Raw genomic sequence first — 13,129 nt, 5'->3', positions numbered from 1 at the left:
GTTGTACACCCTCAAAAGTTAGCTGACATTCTCTGCTTGGTATGACTCATCGCAAAACACACTTTTATGCACTAATCCTGCAGGATAAAACATGTACTCCAACGCTCAGGCTAACTGATGATAGAGTGGAGTAGCCACCATCTTAATTTCAAGCCTTTCACCTATGTTTTCTCCTCCTCCCACCTCACCACATAAATGGAAGTAATCCTTCTCTCCATCAATATGCTTCCATCCTGATAAATAATGTAGTAGCTTACATGCCTCATCTCCTTCAACGTATGGCCTAAAAAGGAAATCAGAAAATGGATTCTTAACCCAACAGCCATAGAAATTATATGTAGGTATTTCAACCTACCACAAGTCTTTGTTCACCGAAGACCCCTGACTCACACCCTCAGAACATTAAACCTGAAACATAAATTTTGAACCAACCAGAGACCTCCACTCACTTGACCTAGCTTTCACCAATGCACCCCACCAAATGGAAATGACTGACTTCATCACCTTTCTGTTAGACCACCCACCCGCCCATTACATGTGAATCACCTTACCTTTGCAAGCAGCTCCAAAACATGCCAGAAATGTCAGAAAAATTACTATTCCAAAATATCTTCAATTCCAAAAATGCATCTGTGCTGTTCCTGCCGTCTCCTGGCATGTTCTTCTTGACTACAATCTTCCTCTTGTCACAAATCTCCTTTCAAGGTACATAAGATCATATTCACTATACACTGCTACAAAGATGGTAAACATCACCTCATATTTTAGAATGTAACAATAAAAATATTGTCCACCAAACTATCTTACTTTTTTAAGGAAAAGCAATGCCTTCATGTCATTTGAAAAGCTTCTGGGGAATCCTCTGGGGAGGGACTGCTTTCTCCTGAACAAGAGCCATGTTCAAGCAGAAAAAAAGCATCTGCCATTAAGAAACATCTGGCATTCACATTAAGAACTGGAAAGCCCTTTTATAACACAGAATCCCATTATATGCCATAGTCTGGATCTGAGAAATGGCTCACGTATATCTCTCACTTTGCAAAGTGCAACTGCACATGAGCAATGCTAGATTGCTATAAAAAAATTTATGCACAACTAAAACCATGGTGAAAGTTAAATGGCAGACTACATGTTGAAAAAGACTACAGATGATATCTAAAAAAATTCTGGCCCAAAGAAGATGACTAGTGGTAAAACATTACTTAAATTAACACATTGGCTAAAAGTTTCATGTGTAATTTAACAAATCTATATTAAAATAAACTGACCAACTTCTTTCAGAAACATTATCCCTGCCTTAATAGATCTGTGACGTTCACTGCCCCCTTCAACAATAACAATTCTTGAAACTCCATCCTTATCACTTTTAGCAAGTGGTAGCAGACTCTTTTTCATCAAGTCAAAATTGGTAGAACTAGCAACAACAACGATCTTGTAAATCCATGGTACACTAAGTAATAGAAAAAAAAAAAAAAATTATATTTCTGTATTAAATCAGAATTATTAAAAAAAAGTGTATGCCATAAGAATTTTTAAATCAGTTTATAACTCAGCCAAGTAGTTTATAATTTCAAATATAAGAACTAAGATTCAAAACAACCCTGTGAGCAACTGCTCAAAGGCTATGATATGTTTGATATGTAAGATAATAATAAGCATATTTATTTAAACTCCGTATCCTTGCCTTTGTAGAAAATTGGCTGGTCTCACCTCAAAAAACTTTCCACAGAAGTGAGGGAAAACACAGTGTTCCAAACACACTTAAGGCAGAAAAATATTATGAAGAGATGCTTAATTATTTATATCATTTGGAGGAGAGTCCAAGTTCAAATACCACTGGCAACACTGGAAATCAAAATTGGCAAAATCAATTCTTCTACAATAGTATCAGCTTCCCCAGCCTTTGCAATAACTTACTAAATATGAAGCATCAATTGCTTTTTTGCTTTCTTGATTATTGAAAAGAATATACAAATCAATATTATGTGTTTTTAATTCTTGCAATTTCTGTTTAAAAAAAATCAATAGACTTATCAACATAGTTTTCATGTTTTCATTGTAAATGTCGAGATAAAAGCAAAGGATTCCTCTCCATACTCATCTCCAAGGAATGAAAAACCAAATTTAATGTAATCTCCATTATATTCCCGCTAATTGAACATTTTTATGCACTATTTGAGAATGTAATCAGTTGAATGCATTTTACTAATTTCTTGGTCACCTTGAGTTGAATTTGAAAGATTTTGTTGCTTCTCATTAACATGTTTTTTAACATAATTTTTCCATATGTTTTTTCCAGTTTTCAACCAGCAATCCATTATGGCTGTTATAATTTAAAAATATTAATATTATATAAAATTTACTTCTATAAAATTTTTATATATTTATTTATTTTATATTTTACTGAACTCTGACTTACACCTGATTTCTTACTAAAGATTTTACTATTCACAAACATCATTTAAAAAAAGCAGGGAAAACCCATATTATTGATAAAGTAAGCATTATAAAATTTTACATGGTAATGTAAGTAGAATTTCTGCACACAGTGCCATCTACATCTAAATTTACATTAATTTTGAGATACATTAGATTCAAAATGCACCATCGACATGCATTACATTTTTATCTTTAATAACACTGACTAATTTGGTCATCTAGATTCAATACAGAGTATACTTTTTCAACTAATTTTTTTTTAATAAAAATTATTTTATAAAAACTGAAGACAGAATTTTTAGTGTGAACCGTGGGGGTTTGCAAACTACCAAATGAGAACCGCTGCCCTAGAAGAATGAGGGAATGGACCCCACAAAGACCTGAACCATACCAAAGCAGAAACCTAATAATATCCTGTGGCAAGTGACAGACCACCTCAATCAATGAATAATACCAGATCATCTCAACAAAGTAACAATGAACACCATCAGCACAGCTGTACATTGTACCGCTGTAGCAGCCACCAGGATCAACGGAGGAGAGACCAGCAGAACAAAGAACACAAAAACAAGGAAACAAAAGCATGGGAAAGCAATCTTCAGCAGAAGATAGAAGAGCTAAGAGTCAAGATAGGCCAGCTAACCCAGTACCATTAGGGAAACAGATGCAAAAAGCTGATCAGAAAAGTGATGAGCATCCTCAAGAAAGACTACACTCCACAGCAAACACAAGACCAAGAATCAGAGGAGAGAAGAATACAGCAAGAGACTACACCAACACAGAAAGAGCACGCAGAGGAAAAACAAACAACCAGATCTTCAGTGAAATCTGAAAAGCCTTCTACAGAAGCACTGGAATGAGGGACTGCCTAACCAGAAGGTAATTGAGGAGTTCTGGAGCAACCTAAGGAGCAATGAAGTTAGACATAACACCATGGTCCCCCTGGACAGACCTAAAACCGAAGTAAAACAAGAACACACAAGAGATAGCAGAATGAGAGATTAAAGAGGAAGAAATACAACAGGTAATCAGTAAGTTCCATAACTAGCAATCGCCAGGAATGAAAACATCCACAACTAGTGGTACGAAAAGTTCAGCAGTTCAGAAATTCTTTGCGGTGCCTTATCATCCAGCTGAACTGGATGATAAGATGAAAACTGGATGTCTGATCATCCAAGTGAACTGGATCATGTTGGGGTGACTTATCATCCAGTTCACCTGGATCACCTGGATGATAAGTCACCCCAACATGATCCCAGAGTATCTAACTCAAGGAATCATCTACCTGAAGGTTAAAGACGAAGATACCAAAAACCAGGCAAAGTAGTACAGACCGATCATCTGTCTCCCAACAATGTACAACATCCTGACCACATGCATAGCCAAGAAAATATCACACCACTTATGGAGCCAGAATATCATGGCTGAACAACAGAAGGGATGCAGAAGGGATGACCATTAATGTGGCAGTTATGGAGCAAGCCTACAAGTTCCTTGTAGACTTGCTCCGCAACTTGTACAAGACCTACATCAATTACCACAAGTCCTTCGACTCTGTGCCCCACAGCTGGCTGACAGAAATGCTGAAGATCTACAAAGTCAACCTGACAGTTACAAACTTCCTAGAAGCAACCATAGCAAAATGAAGGACCACATCAAGGTTGGGAACATCACAACCAAATAAATTCCCATATGGAGAGGAATCTTCCAGGAAGATACCCTGAGTCCATTATAGCACTCAACCACGGCGCCTCCGTAGCCAGGTGGGAAGGAGCAGCAGTGCGTAGCACACGCTTCTTGATTAGACCGGGGTTCCAGCCCGTCACCACCAAATACGGAGGATGCGGAAAGGTCAGGGAATGACCACCGCATATCCCGGAGCAAGATGGCCTTAGTTGCTAATGCTCCTAAAAAAAAAAAACCAAACCAAGCACTCAACCTGCTACCATGCTTAATACCAGCAAGTATGGATATACCCTTAAAGAAGGAAGGAAAAACCTGTATACCCTCTCCACCTGATGTACACAGATTACTTCAAGCTCTATGCTGCAACTGAGGATCACCAAAGAGTTCAGCAGTGACATCAAAATGGAAATAACTATATAAATGCAAGACCCACAGATTACATCAGGGAAAATTACACCAGTCAGACAAAACTGAGATGAAGATCAGCCAACAGATAGAAGCCGTGACAGATGGAAAGCCCTACATCCATGTTTAGCTTGTACCATCCTGGGGGATGATGCAAGCTAAACATCTAGAACAAAAAAATCAAGGCCTGCCTGACCAAGAAATACCATCAGAAACTCAAAAGCCTGCAAAAAGCAAAGCTAAACTGAGGGAACACAGCCAAAGCCATAAATACCCATGAAGCAGTCCCAGTACTAATGTATTCCTTTAGGATCATAGAGTGGACTAACACTGAGCTGCAGGAGATCATGAGAAAGACTAGGGCAATGATAGTAAAGAGCTGCCACATGGTCATTCTCTTGACAGCCACCTTCAGATGGTGGCTGAAGGTGGCTGTCAAGAGAATGACCATGGCTGAGAAAGAAGGAATAGGTTTGACAGACCTCTTCGAACAACCAAATAAAGCAATTAAACACCTGAAGGATTACTTCCGGAAAAAAAAAAACACAGATCTACCAAACCATAATGAAGACAGATAAATGGCATACCCCCACTTAACCTCAATGATGAGACCCCATCCACCCACCCACCCTGCAGTAACAAAGACAGAAAAATGGACAAAGAAGGCACTTCGTTCCAAGCATTACAATAACCTCCATCAAAACTACATAGGTAAGGAAACTTCCAAAGCATGGCTCACCATGGGATACTCTTCCCCAAGACCAAAGCATTCATGCTTGCCATCCAAGACCAGGTAATCAAAGCCAGGAACTACATGTTATTGTTTAGTTTTTAGGAGCATTAGCAACTAAGGCCATATTGCTCCAGAATATGCAGTGGTCATTCCCTGACCTTTCTGCATCCTCCGCATTTGGTGGTCACGGGCTCAAACCCTGGTCTAATCAAGAAGCATGTGCCACGCACTGCTGCTCCTGCCCACCTGGCTATGAAGGCGCCGGATCTACACGTGTGATTTTGTAATGAGCAGCACCTGGAACGTCAGTTCATCTCCGCCTTGTATCTCTGTGAAGAACAGTACCACTGTAGAAGGGCCAGAAATGAGTAGTGTATGTTTGCATGTATTATGTGTGTGTGTTCTGTTGTGTCTAGCCGCTTGGCTATCTAGAAGCATCAGTCACCTGGACAGATGATTCTGGGTACTCGTCCACACCACGAGAAGGTGGGCCAGTCCCAATGGAGCTCGCACTGTCTCAATTCAAGACTCTAACCACCTGATATTGGCAAAAGATGGGCCAGATTCCTCTGGAGGCCCACTCCAGAGGAGGGGGGGAAAAAAAGTTCCTGTGGTGTTGAAAAAATAAATAAATAAAAAAAATCATACATACATATATATATATATATATATATATATATATATATATATAAAATAAAAATAATCAAATAAAATAAAATGATAATAAATATATATATATAATAATAAAATAAATAAATAAATAAAAAATTTAAATAATAATAATAAATAAAAATAATAATAACATAAATTAATAAATAATTTTTTAAAATAATAATAAATAAAACATTATACTTCATATGCATAGCTCCTAAAACAGTTAACATCCTTCACAGTAGACAATACCTTATCATCAAACCAGGCTTTGTACAAATAAACAGATAGCTTAAGTTATACTGCTCCATATATGTATCCTGAGCTTGTAAAGTACAATGTTCTCTATCACAAGCCAGATAAAAGTCAATCCAAATGTATGCAGTGCAGTTCCGTTCAAGTTCAAAGCCAAAACATTAATGAAAATGGCATCCCAAGACATCTACTGGCCCCTAATACACAATGTGCAAACATCCAAGTAGGGAATGTTGCTCCCTATTAAGTTGCTCCACCAGCCAAAGGAGTAGAATTATTCATAGCCATATAACTAATTCTTGTTGCGAAAACATGAGATGCAAACTGCTGAAGAGCAACATAATTCTTGTCTCCCACCAGCAAAGTTTCATGCCCATGACAGAGTGTGGAAACTGACAAACAAAGAACATCTCTAAAATCATTATATAGCGGACAATCAAATAAAATGTGTCATTTTCCCCACAAGCTTCCGTCCTAGAAAGACCAAAACGACATAGTTTTCACTAAGAGATCCTTTTTTTTTTTTTTTTTTGTAGTTGTTGGCGTATAGGCTTCTGTGGCCATAATGCACCTCCCAAGGTTTTTGCAGCACTTTTATCCAAGCCTGAGGTGGGAATCGAACCCGCAACCTTTGGGTTGCCAGGCAGGCACTTTACCCACCCGGCTAGCCCAGTCGGCGCTAAGAGATCCATGTCCCATTAAGAGGAAGGATGTATATAAGTCTAAAGAGAACCAAACAGGTTTCTGCTTTACATAAAAGGTCACCTCAGGGAAAAAAGTCCTAGTAACAGATCCGACAGATGATCCCAGCGGGTCTGCCACAGATTTATCATTTTATTCCACAAACGATTATGTTCTTGCTTAACATCTGAATGAATATTCAGAACCAAACCAGTAAATTCAGTTGATAGTTGGTTTTTTTTTAACCTATAACAAAGACCTGTGTAAGCTACATGAGGGTCAAATGGCAATACATCTGCAAGAACCTGTAGTGCAGAAGTTGAAACAGCACGACAAGCTCTTAGCATACATAATAATATTGTACGTTGCGTAGTAGCCAACTTCAATCAAAATTTAACAGTTATAACCCAGTGAAACCATACACCTGCAGCGTAAGTGGCCATAGGAAAGAATATGGCATTATAATAGATTCTCATGATACGTCTAGAAAGTACCCAGTCTGAACAAGAAATTTTTACAATAGCACCGGTGAACCTTCTGATCTTGGTTGTTACATTATTTAAATGAGCGACAAAATTAAGCTTTGAGTCTATTGTAATCCCAAGTAATTTAGTTTCAGAGACAAGTGGATCCTGTTATTATTAATCTTCACTAAAGGGGGTTGTTGAGGGTTTAAATGTGATCCAAAGATCACCATTTTAGTCTTAGATGAACTTATTGTCAATTTATTATCCACTGTCCATTGAAATAACTTTTGTAAGACATCATTGGCATTACTTTCGATAGCAGATCTTGATGAACCATGAATTAAGATAGTAAAATCATCATCATAATCAATGATTTTAGTACTACAAAAACAACAGGAAATCCAATACTGTAACACAACAATCCAATATCTGATATTCAATTTCTCGTAATCTTTCAACTTCCCAGATATTGACTGGATATTGCCTCCCCTGAGTCCAAGGATGCTCTCATCCTTGGACTCAGGGGAGGTTCCCACGGACTGGAGATGTGCAAATGTATCCCCAATTCACAAAGGGGGATCGAAGGGTGACACGGGTAATTACAAACCAGTTAGTTTAACTTCTGTTCCGGTAAAATAATGGAGTCGCTGGTTAAAGATGCATTGCAGGATCATCTAGACAAGACTGCAGCAATAATTCAGACACAGCATGGGTTTGTTAAGGGAAAGTCTTGTCTGACAAATTTGATAGGATATTATGATGTCGTTACAAAGGAACTGGATGCAAAAAATAATTTTGATATCATATATTTGGATTTCAGGAACGCTTTTGACACTGTTGCGCATGGAAGACTATTGTACAAATTGGAGCAGAATGGTATTAAGGGTAAGTTGCTACAATGGATAAAAGGATGGTTAAGTAGGAGAAAACAGAGGGTAGTAATCAATGGGTGCTGCTCTTCTTGGACTAATGTTATTAGTGGAGTCCCAGAGGGTTCGGTGTTGGGTCCACTGTTGTTTTGTATATTTATCAATGATATTGATGAAGGTATATCAGGCTTAGTGTCGAAGTTTGCAGATGATACAAAGGTTGGCAGGGTTGTTAATGACAGTAATGGCAGTGTGCTATTTGCGACAGGATCTAGATAATTTGAGCAGATGGGCTAAGAAGTGGCAACTGAAGTTTAACCTTGACAAATGCAAAGTACTGCATATGGGTAGAAGTAACCCCAGAGAAACGTACCAACTGTGTGGTACTACACTTAAGGTGGTAGAAAATGAAAAAGACCTGGGAGTAATTGTGCAGGCAGATATGAAATTTTCTGAGCAATGCAGACAGGCTGCCAGGGCAGGTCATGGGGTTTTGTCAATGATATATAGGAATTTTTTTAGCAGGGAAAAGGAGGTGATTGTCCCTCTGTATAAGGCAATGGTCAGGCCACGCCTTGAGTACTGCATACAGGTCTGGAGGCCTCATTTTAGGAAGGATGTAGATTTACTTGAGCGTGTACAGAGAAGGGCAACAAGATTGGTGAGGGGAATGAAGGGATCCTCTTATCACGAGAGGCTTAAGTTCTGCAAATTGCAGTGGCTGGAGACTAGGCACCTGCACGGTGATCTGATTGAGGTGTATAAGGCCTTGAATGGGTTCAGCACGCTGAATTCTGATGGGATCCTTCCACTTGTTCAGATTACGAACCTAAGGGGGCATAAATTCAAATTAAGAAAAGACAGATGTAGATTGGATGTGCGGAAATTTGCCTTTAGCCAGCGGGTGGTTAATTGCTGGAACAAACTTCCATCTGTCGTTGTGGAAGTTGATAGGTTGAATAAATTTAAGGAGGAACTGGACAGGCATTTGGAGGGAATGGTGTGATTTTTTTTTTTTTTTTTTTTGGCTGATGCTGCATAAGCTCATACATTTGCTTTCTTGCATCACGTGCCACTACTACTACTACTACTACACTGTATTCCATATAAGGAGCCCCAAGATAGAACCCTGACTAAAACCTCACTGACCTAAACTTCCTACAATCTAGTCTAAACCTCTTCCTCAGTAATTAGCATTAGCATTAGTAGAGGCATATGATGCAAGAAAGCAAGCTTATGCAGCATCAGCCAAAAAAAAAAAAAAAACCTTCCACTTCACCCCTCCATTCATTTGAAATACCTGTCCAGCTGAGCCTTAAATTTATTTAGGCTATCAACTTCCACAACAAGGGATGGAAGTCTGTTCCACCAACTAACTACCCGCTGGCTAAAGGCAAATTTCCGCACATCTATCCTACATCTGTCTTTCCTCAATTTGAATTTATGCCCTCTCAGGTGATTATTCTGAGCAAGAGGAAGAATCCCATCGGCATTGAGCATGCTGAAACCATTCAAGGCTTTATACACCTCTATCAGATCACCTCGCTGGTGCCTAGTCTCCAGACACTGATTTAAATTTATGGCCCCTAGTTCTGGAATTCTTTATAACAAGTGTTGAGAAGCGGACCCCAGGGTTTCCCCTATTATCTGAATTCTTTATAACAGTAAAAATTCTGCCTTCATTCATTTTACTAACCCCTCTCAGAGCCTTATAAACCTCAATCAAGTCCTCAGGTGCCTGGTTACCAAGCTTAGTAGTCCACATAATCAGAGTCTTTTCTTGTACGGTTGTCCTTTTGCCGATCTCACCATGTGAGTTGCCGGTGAAGAAGAAGCTAAATATCATTTTTTAGACAAGGTCTCCATACTTGAATACAGTATTCCAAATGCAATCTTACAATTCTTACAATTGGCTTATACAGTGGGATTATGACCTCACTATCTCTACAGGATAATGTTCGATAAATCATCAATAGGACACCACAGGATTTCCTGGCTGCCTGTTTACACTGCTCAAAAAACTTCGTATCTGCCCATATTATAACTCCATTTCTTCCTCTACTGTTTTTAATTCAACCCCCACCAAGTGTATGATTTATTTTGGAGATGCTATTCCCCAAGTGTAAGATCTTGCATTTTGCTACATTAAAACTTAGCTGCCACTTTCCTGAAGCCTGTTCAAGTCAACCTAAAGGAGCACTGCTTGGCACTGATCATTAACAACTCTACCAATCTTAACGTCATCTGCAAAAATTTTGATATCACACCTTTTATCCCTTCACAGATAACAGCCTTCTGCCCTGCAGTAATCCCAATGTGTTCCAGCTTATACAGTAACCTCGCATGAAGAACTGAGCCAAATGCTTTGCTAAAATCCAAATAAACTATGTTTAAATTGTTCCCTACATCAAACTAATGAGTAACTGCATCAAAATAGCTTACTAGGTTAGTTAAACATGATTTTCCCTTAACAAAACCATGTTATGTGTTCTTCAGAATGCCATTGCTAACTAAATGTCCCTGAAATGCAGTCTTAATTATTGCCTCAAATTTTTCCTACCACTGACGTCAGACTAACCAATTTGTAGTTACCACCTTTATGTATTATGTATTATGTTAGCAACAGCCAGACATAACAACCAGCCCATGCACATAGTACCAGTGCCTGTTGTGAGATGGGAAAAAAAACACACAAACATAAAAAAAATAATCATCACAATTGAGCATGGTGGATAGTGATCCACCATCCATGTTGAATAACAGCAAATATGGGTATATTCTAAAAGAAGGGAGGAGTAACCTGTAAACCTCTCTCACTTGATGCATGTGGATGACATAAAACTCTATGCTACAACTGAGGATCAACAGCTACTCAGGATCAATGAAGAGTTCAGCACTGACATCAGGATGCAATTTGGCCTAGACAAATGCAAAACACATGGATTGCATCAAAGACATCTAGTTGGAAAAAACTACCAGCTGAAGACTGGTGAAGAGATTGAAACCATGACAGAGGGAAATACATATAAATATCTGGGGATGATGCAGGCCCACCAGTTAGAACACAAGGAGATCAAATTGCTTGATTTAGAAATACCATCAAAGACTGAGAAGCCTGCTAAAATCAAAGCTGAATGGTGGGAACATGGGCACAGCCATAAACACGTATGCAGTCCCAGTACCAACGTACTCCTTCATAGATTGGATTAACACCAAGCTGGAGGAGATTATGAGTTCAACCAGGATAATGACTACCAAGAGCTGCCAACACCACCCGAAGTCGGCCAATGAGAGACTGATCATAGCCTGTACAGACGGAGGGAGAGATTGACTGACCTCATTAAACAAGAAAAGAAGGCAATCAAGAAACAGAGAGATTACTTCCAGGTAAACACAGCACCAATCTACCAAGCCATAAGAAAAATAGACAAAGGACATACAGCACTCAACCTCAACAAGGAGACCACACTGATACAGACAGAAGAAACAAAGATAAAAAGATGGGCAAAGAAGACACTCCAGGGCAAACACTAAAATGACCTCCATCAAGACTACATAAATAAGATGGCTTCCAACACTTGGCTCATGAATGGAAGACCCTTCCCTGAGACCAAATAATTCATGCTTGCCATCCAAGACCAAGTAATTAACACTAGAAACTACAAGAAATACATCGCTAAGGACCTTGGAATAACAGATGACACATGTCAATGATGCCACTTGGCCATAGAAACAATCCAGCAGCACGTCATCGCAGGATACAAGGTGGTCACCCAGATGGATTACACTCACATTATTCTAGACACAACCAGGTGTCTAGAATAATACATCAGAAGCTAGTGCAAAAATACCAGCTGATCAAAGAAAGTTTACCATATTACAAGTACGAGCCTCAGCCCATACTACAGACCTCTACTCACAGACTACACTGGGACCATACTGTAATAACGGACAAGATGATCCTGCACAACAGACCAGACCCTCAGCAAGAAGGAAATGGCTACTTACCTGATCGACATAGCAGTGCCCAACACCAACAACCTCCAAAAAACATGTGAGGAAAAGATCATGAAATAATCAGACCTAAGACAGGAAGTCAAAGATGTGTGGCATATGGAACAAGTAACTAACATCCCAATCATCGTATCAACCACTGGCACAATGCCTCCATAAGAACGTTGCAACAATAGGCCTCCCAGAACACTTATGTGGAACTCCAGAAAGCCACAATCCTGAACACCTGTAGGATAGTAAAAGAGTTTCTCAACCAACAGTAACAAATAATAATAGTAACTAGACACAAACGACCACCCCCATGTACATGATACCAGTCTACCTCGTGAGGGAGTGGAAAAAATCCCATAAAGGAGAAAAGGTTTTGTTGTTTTTTTTATAATAATAGTAATAATGCACTTACATTAAAAATGCTTTGACTGTATGACTAATGAGTGGTTTATGAAGGACTGTATGAAACTGTTTAGGTATATCCATTTCCATTCTGCTACCAACCCCTGCTGCTGGAATCACAGTATAAACAATGCACCTTTCCATCACTGGGATATCTGGAATGGAATAAAATTATATAAACACATACGTATAAATATTCACCATAAAAATCTGAATTTTTGATGCAAAAACATCTTTAGCAACGCTTAACAAGATGTAACAGAAATGTGAGATGGATGTGTATTGTTGTGGTCAAATATTTCATAATAATACACATTACAATCATACTAAGGAAATATGATGTCACAAAAGAACCATAATAATGGTTCTTTAGCAGCATGTCATACTATTCTACAAATAGATTTCGCTAGCCTCTTCCAACCCAAGGATGTTTTCACATAAAACATCTTTTCAATATACAGGGTACACATGCAATTTTTTTCCCGTCAAATATGTAGTCTCTTAAATGCTGTATATATATATATATATATATGGGT

The 13,129-nt window shown here is 38.7% G+C and overlaps 1 protein-coding gene across 1 annotated transcript in view; it reads right to left on the bottom strand.

The window, feature by feature from the left end:
- LOC150091770 (D-ribitol-5-phosphate cytidylyltransferase-like) overlaps positions 1 to 13,129 on the bottom strand; it is a 54,598-nt gene that overhangs the window by 28,233 nt on the left and 13,236 nt on the right. The window contains exons 2-3 of the mRNA XM_090369623.1: positions 12,604 to 12,748; positions 1,269 to 1,450 (exon numbers count right to left, since the gene is read on the bottom strand). Coding sequence (XP_090225749.1) covers positions 1,269 to 1,450; positions 12,604 to 12,737 — 316 coding nt within the window. The 5' untranslated portion in view covers positions 12,738 to 12,748. The remainder of the gene's footprint in view (positions 1 to 1,268; positions 1,451 to 12,603; positions 12,749 to 13,129) is intronic.

Source organism: Mastigoproctus giganteus, chromosome 1, assembly GCF_048544385.1.
Source record: "Mastigoproctus giganteus isolate SK-2022 chromosome 1, ASM4854438v1, whole genome shotgun sequence".
Classification (NCBI taxonomy): Eukaryota; Metazoa; Arthropoda; class Arachnida; order Uropygi; family Thelyphonidae; genus Mastigoproctus; species Mastigoproctus giganteus.
This window is presented reverse-complemented; position numbering and strand designations above follow the sequence as displayed.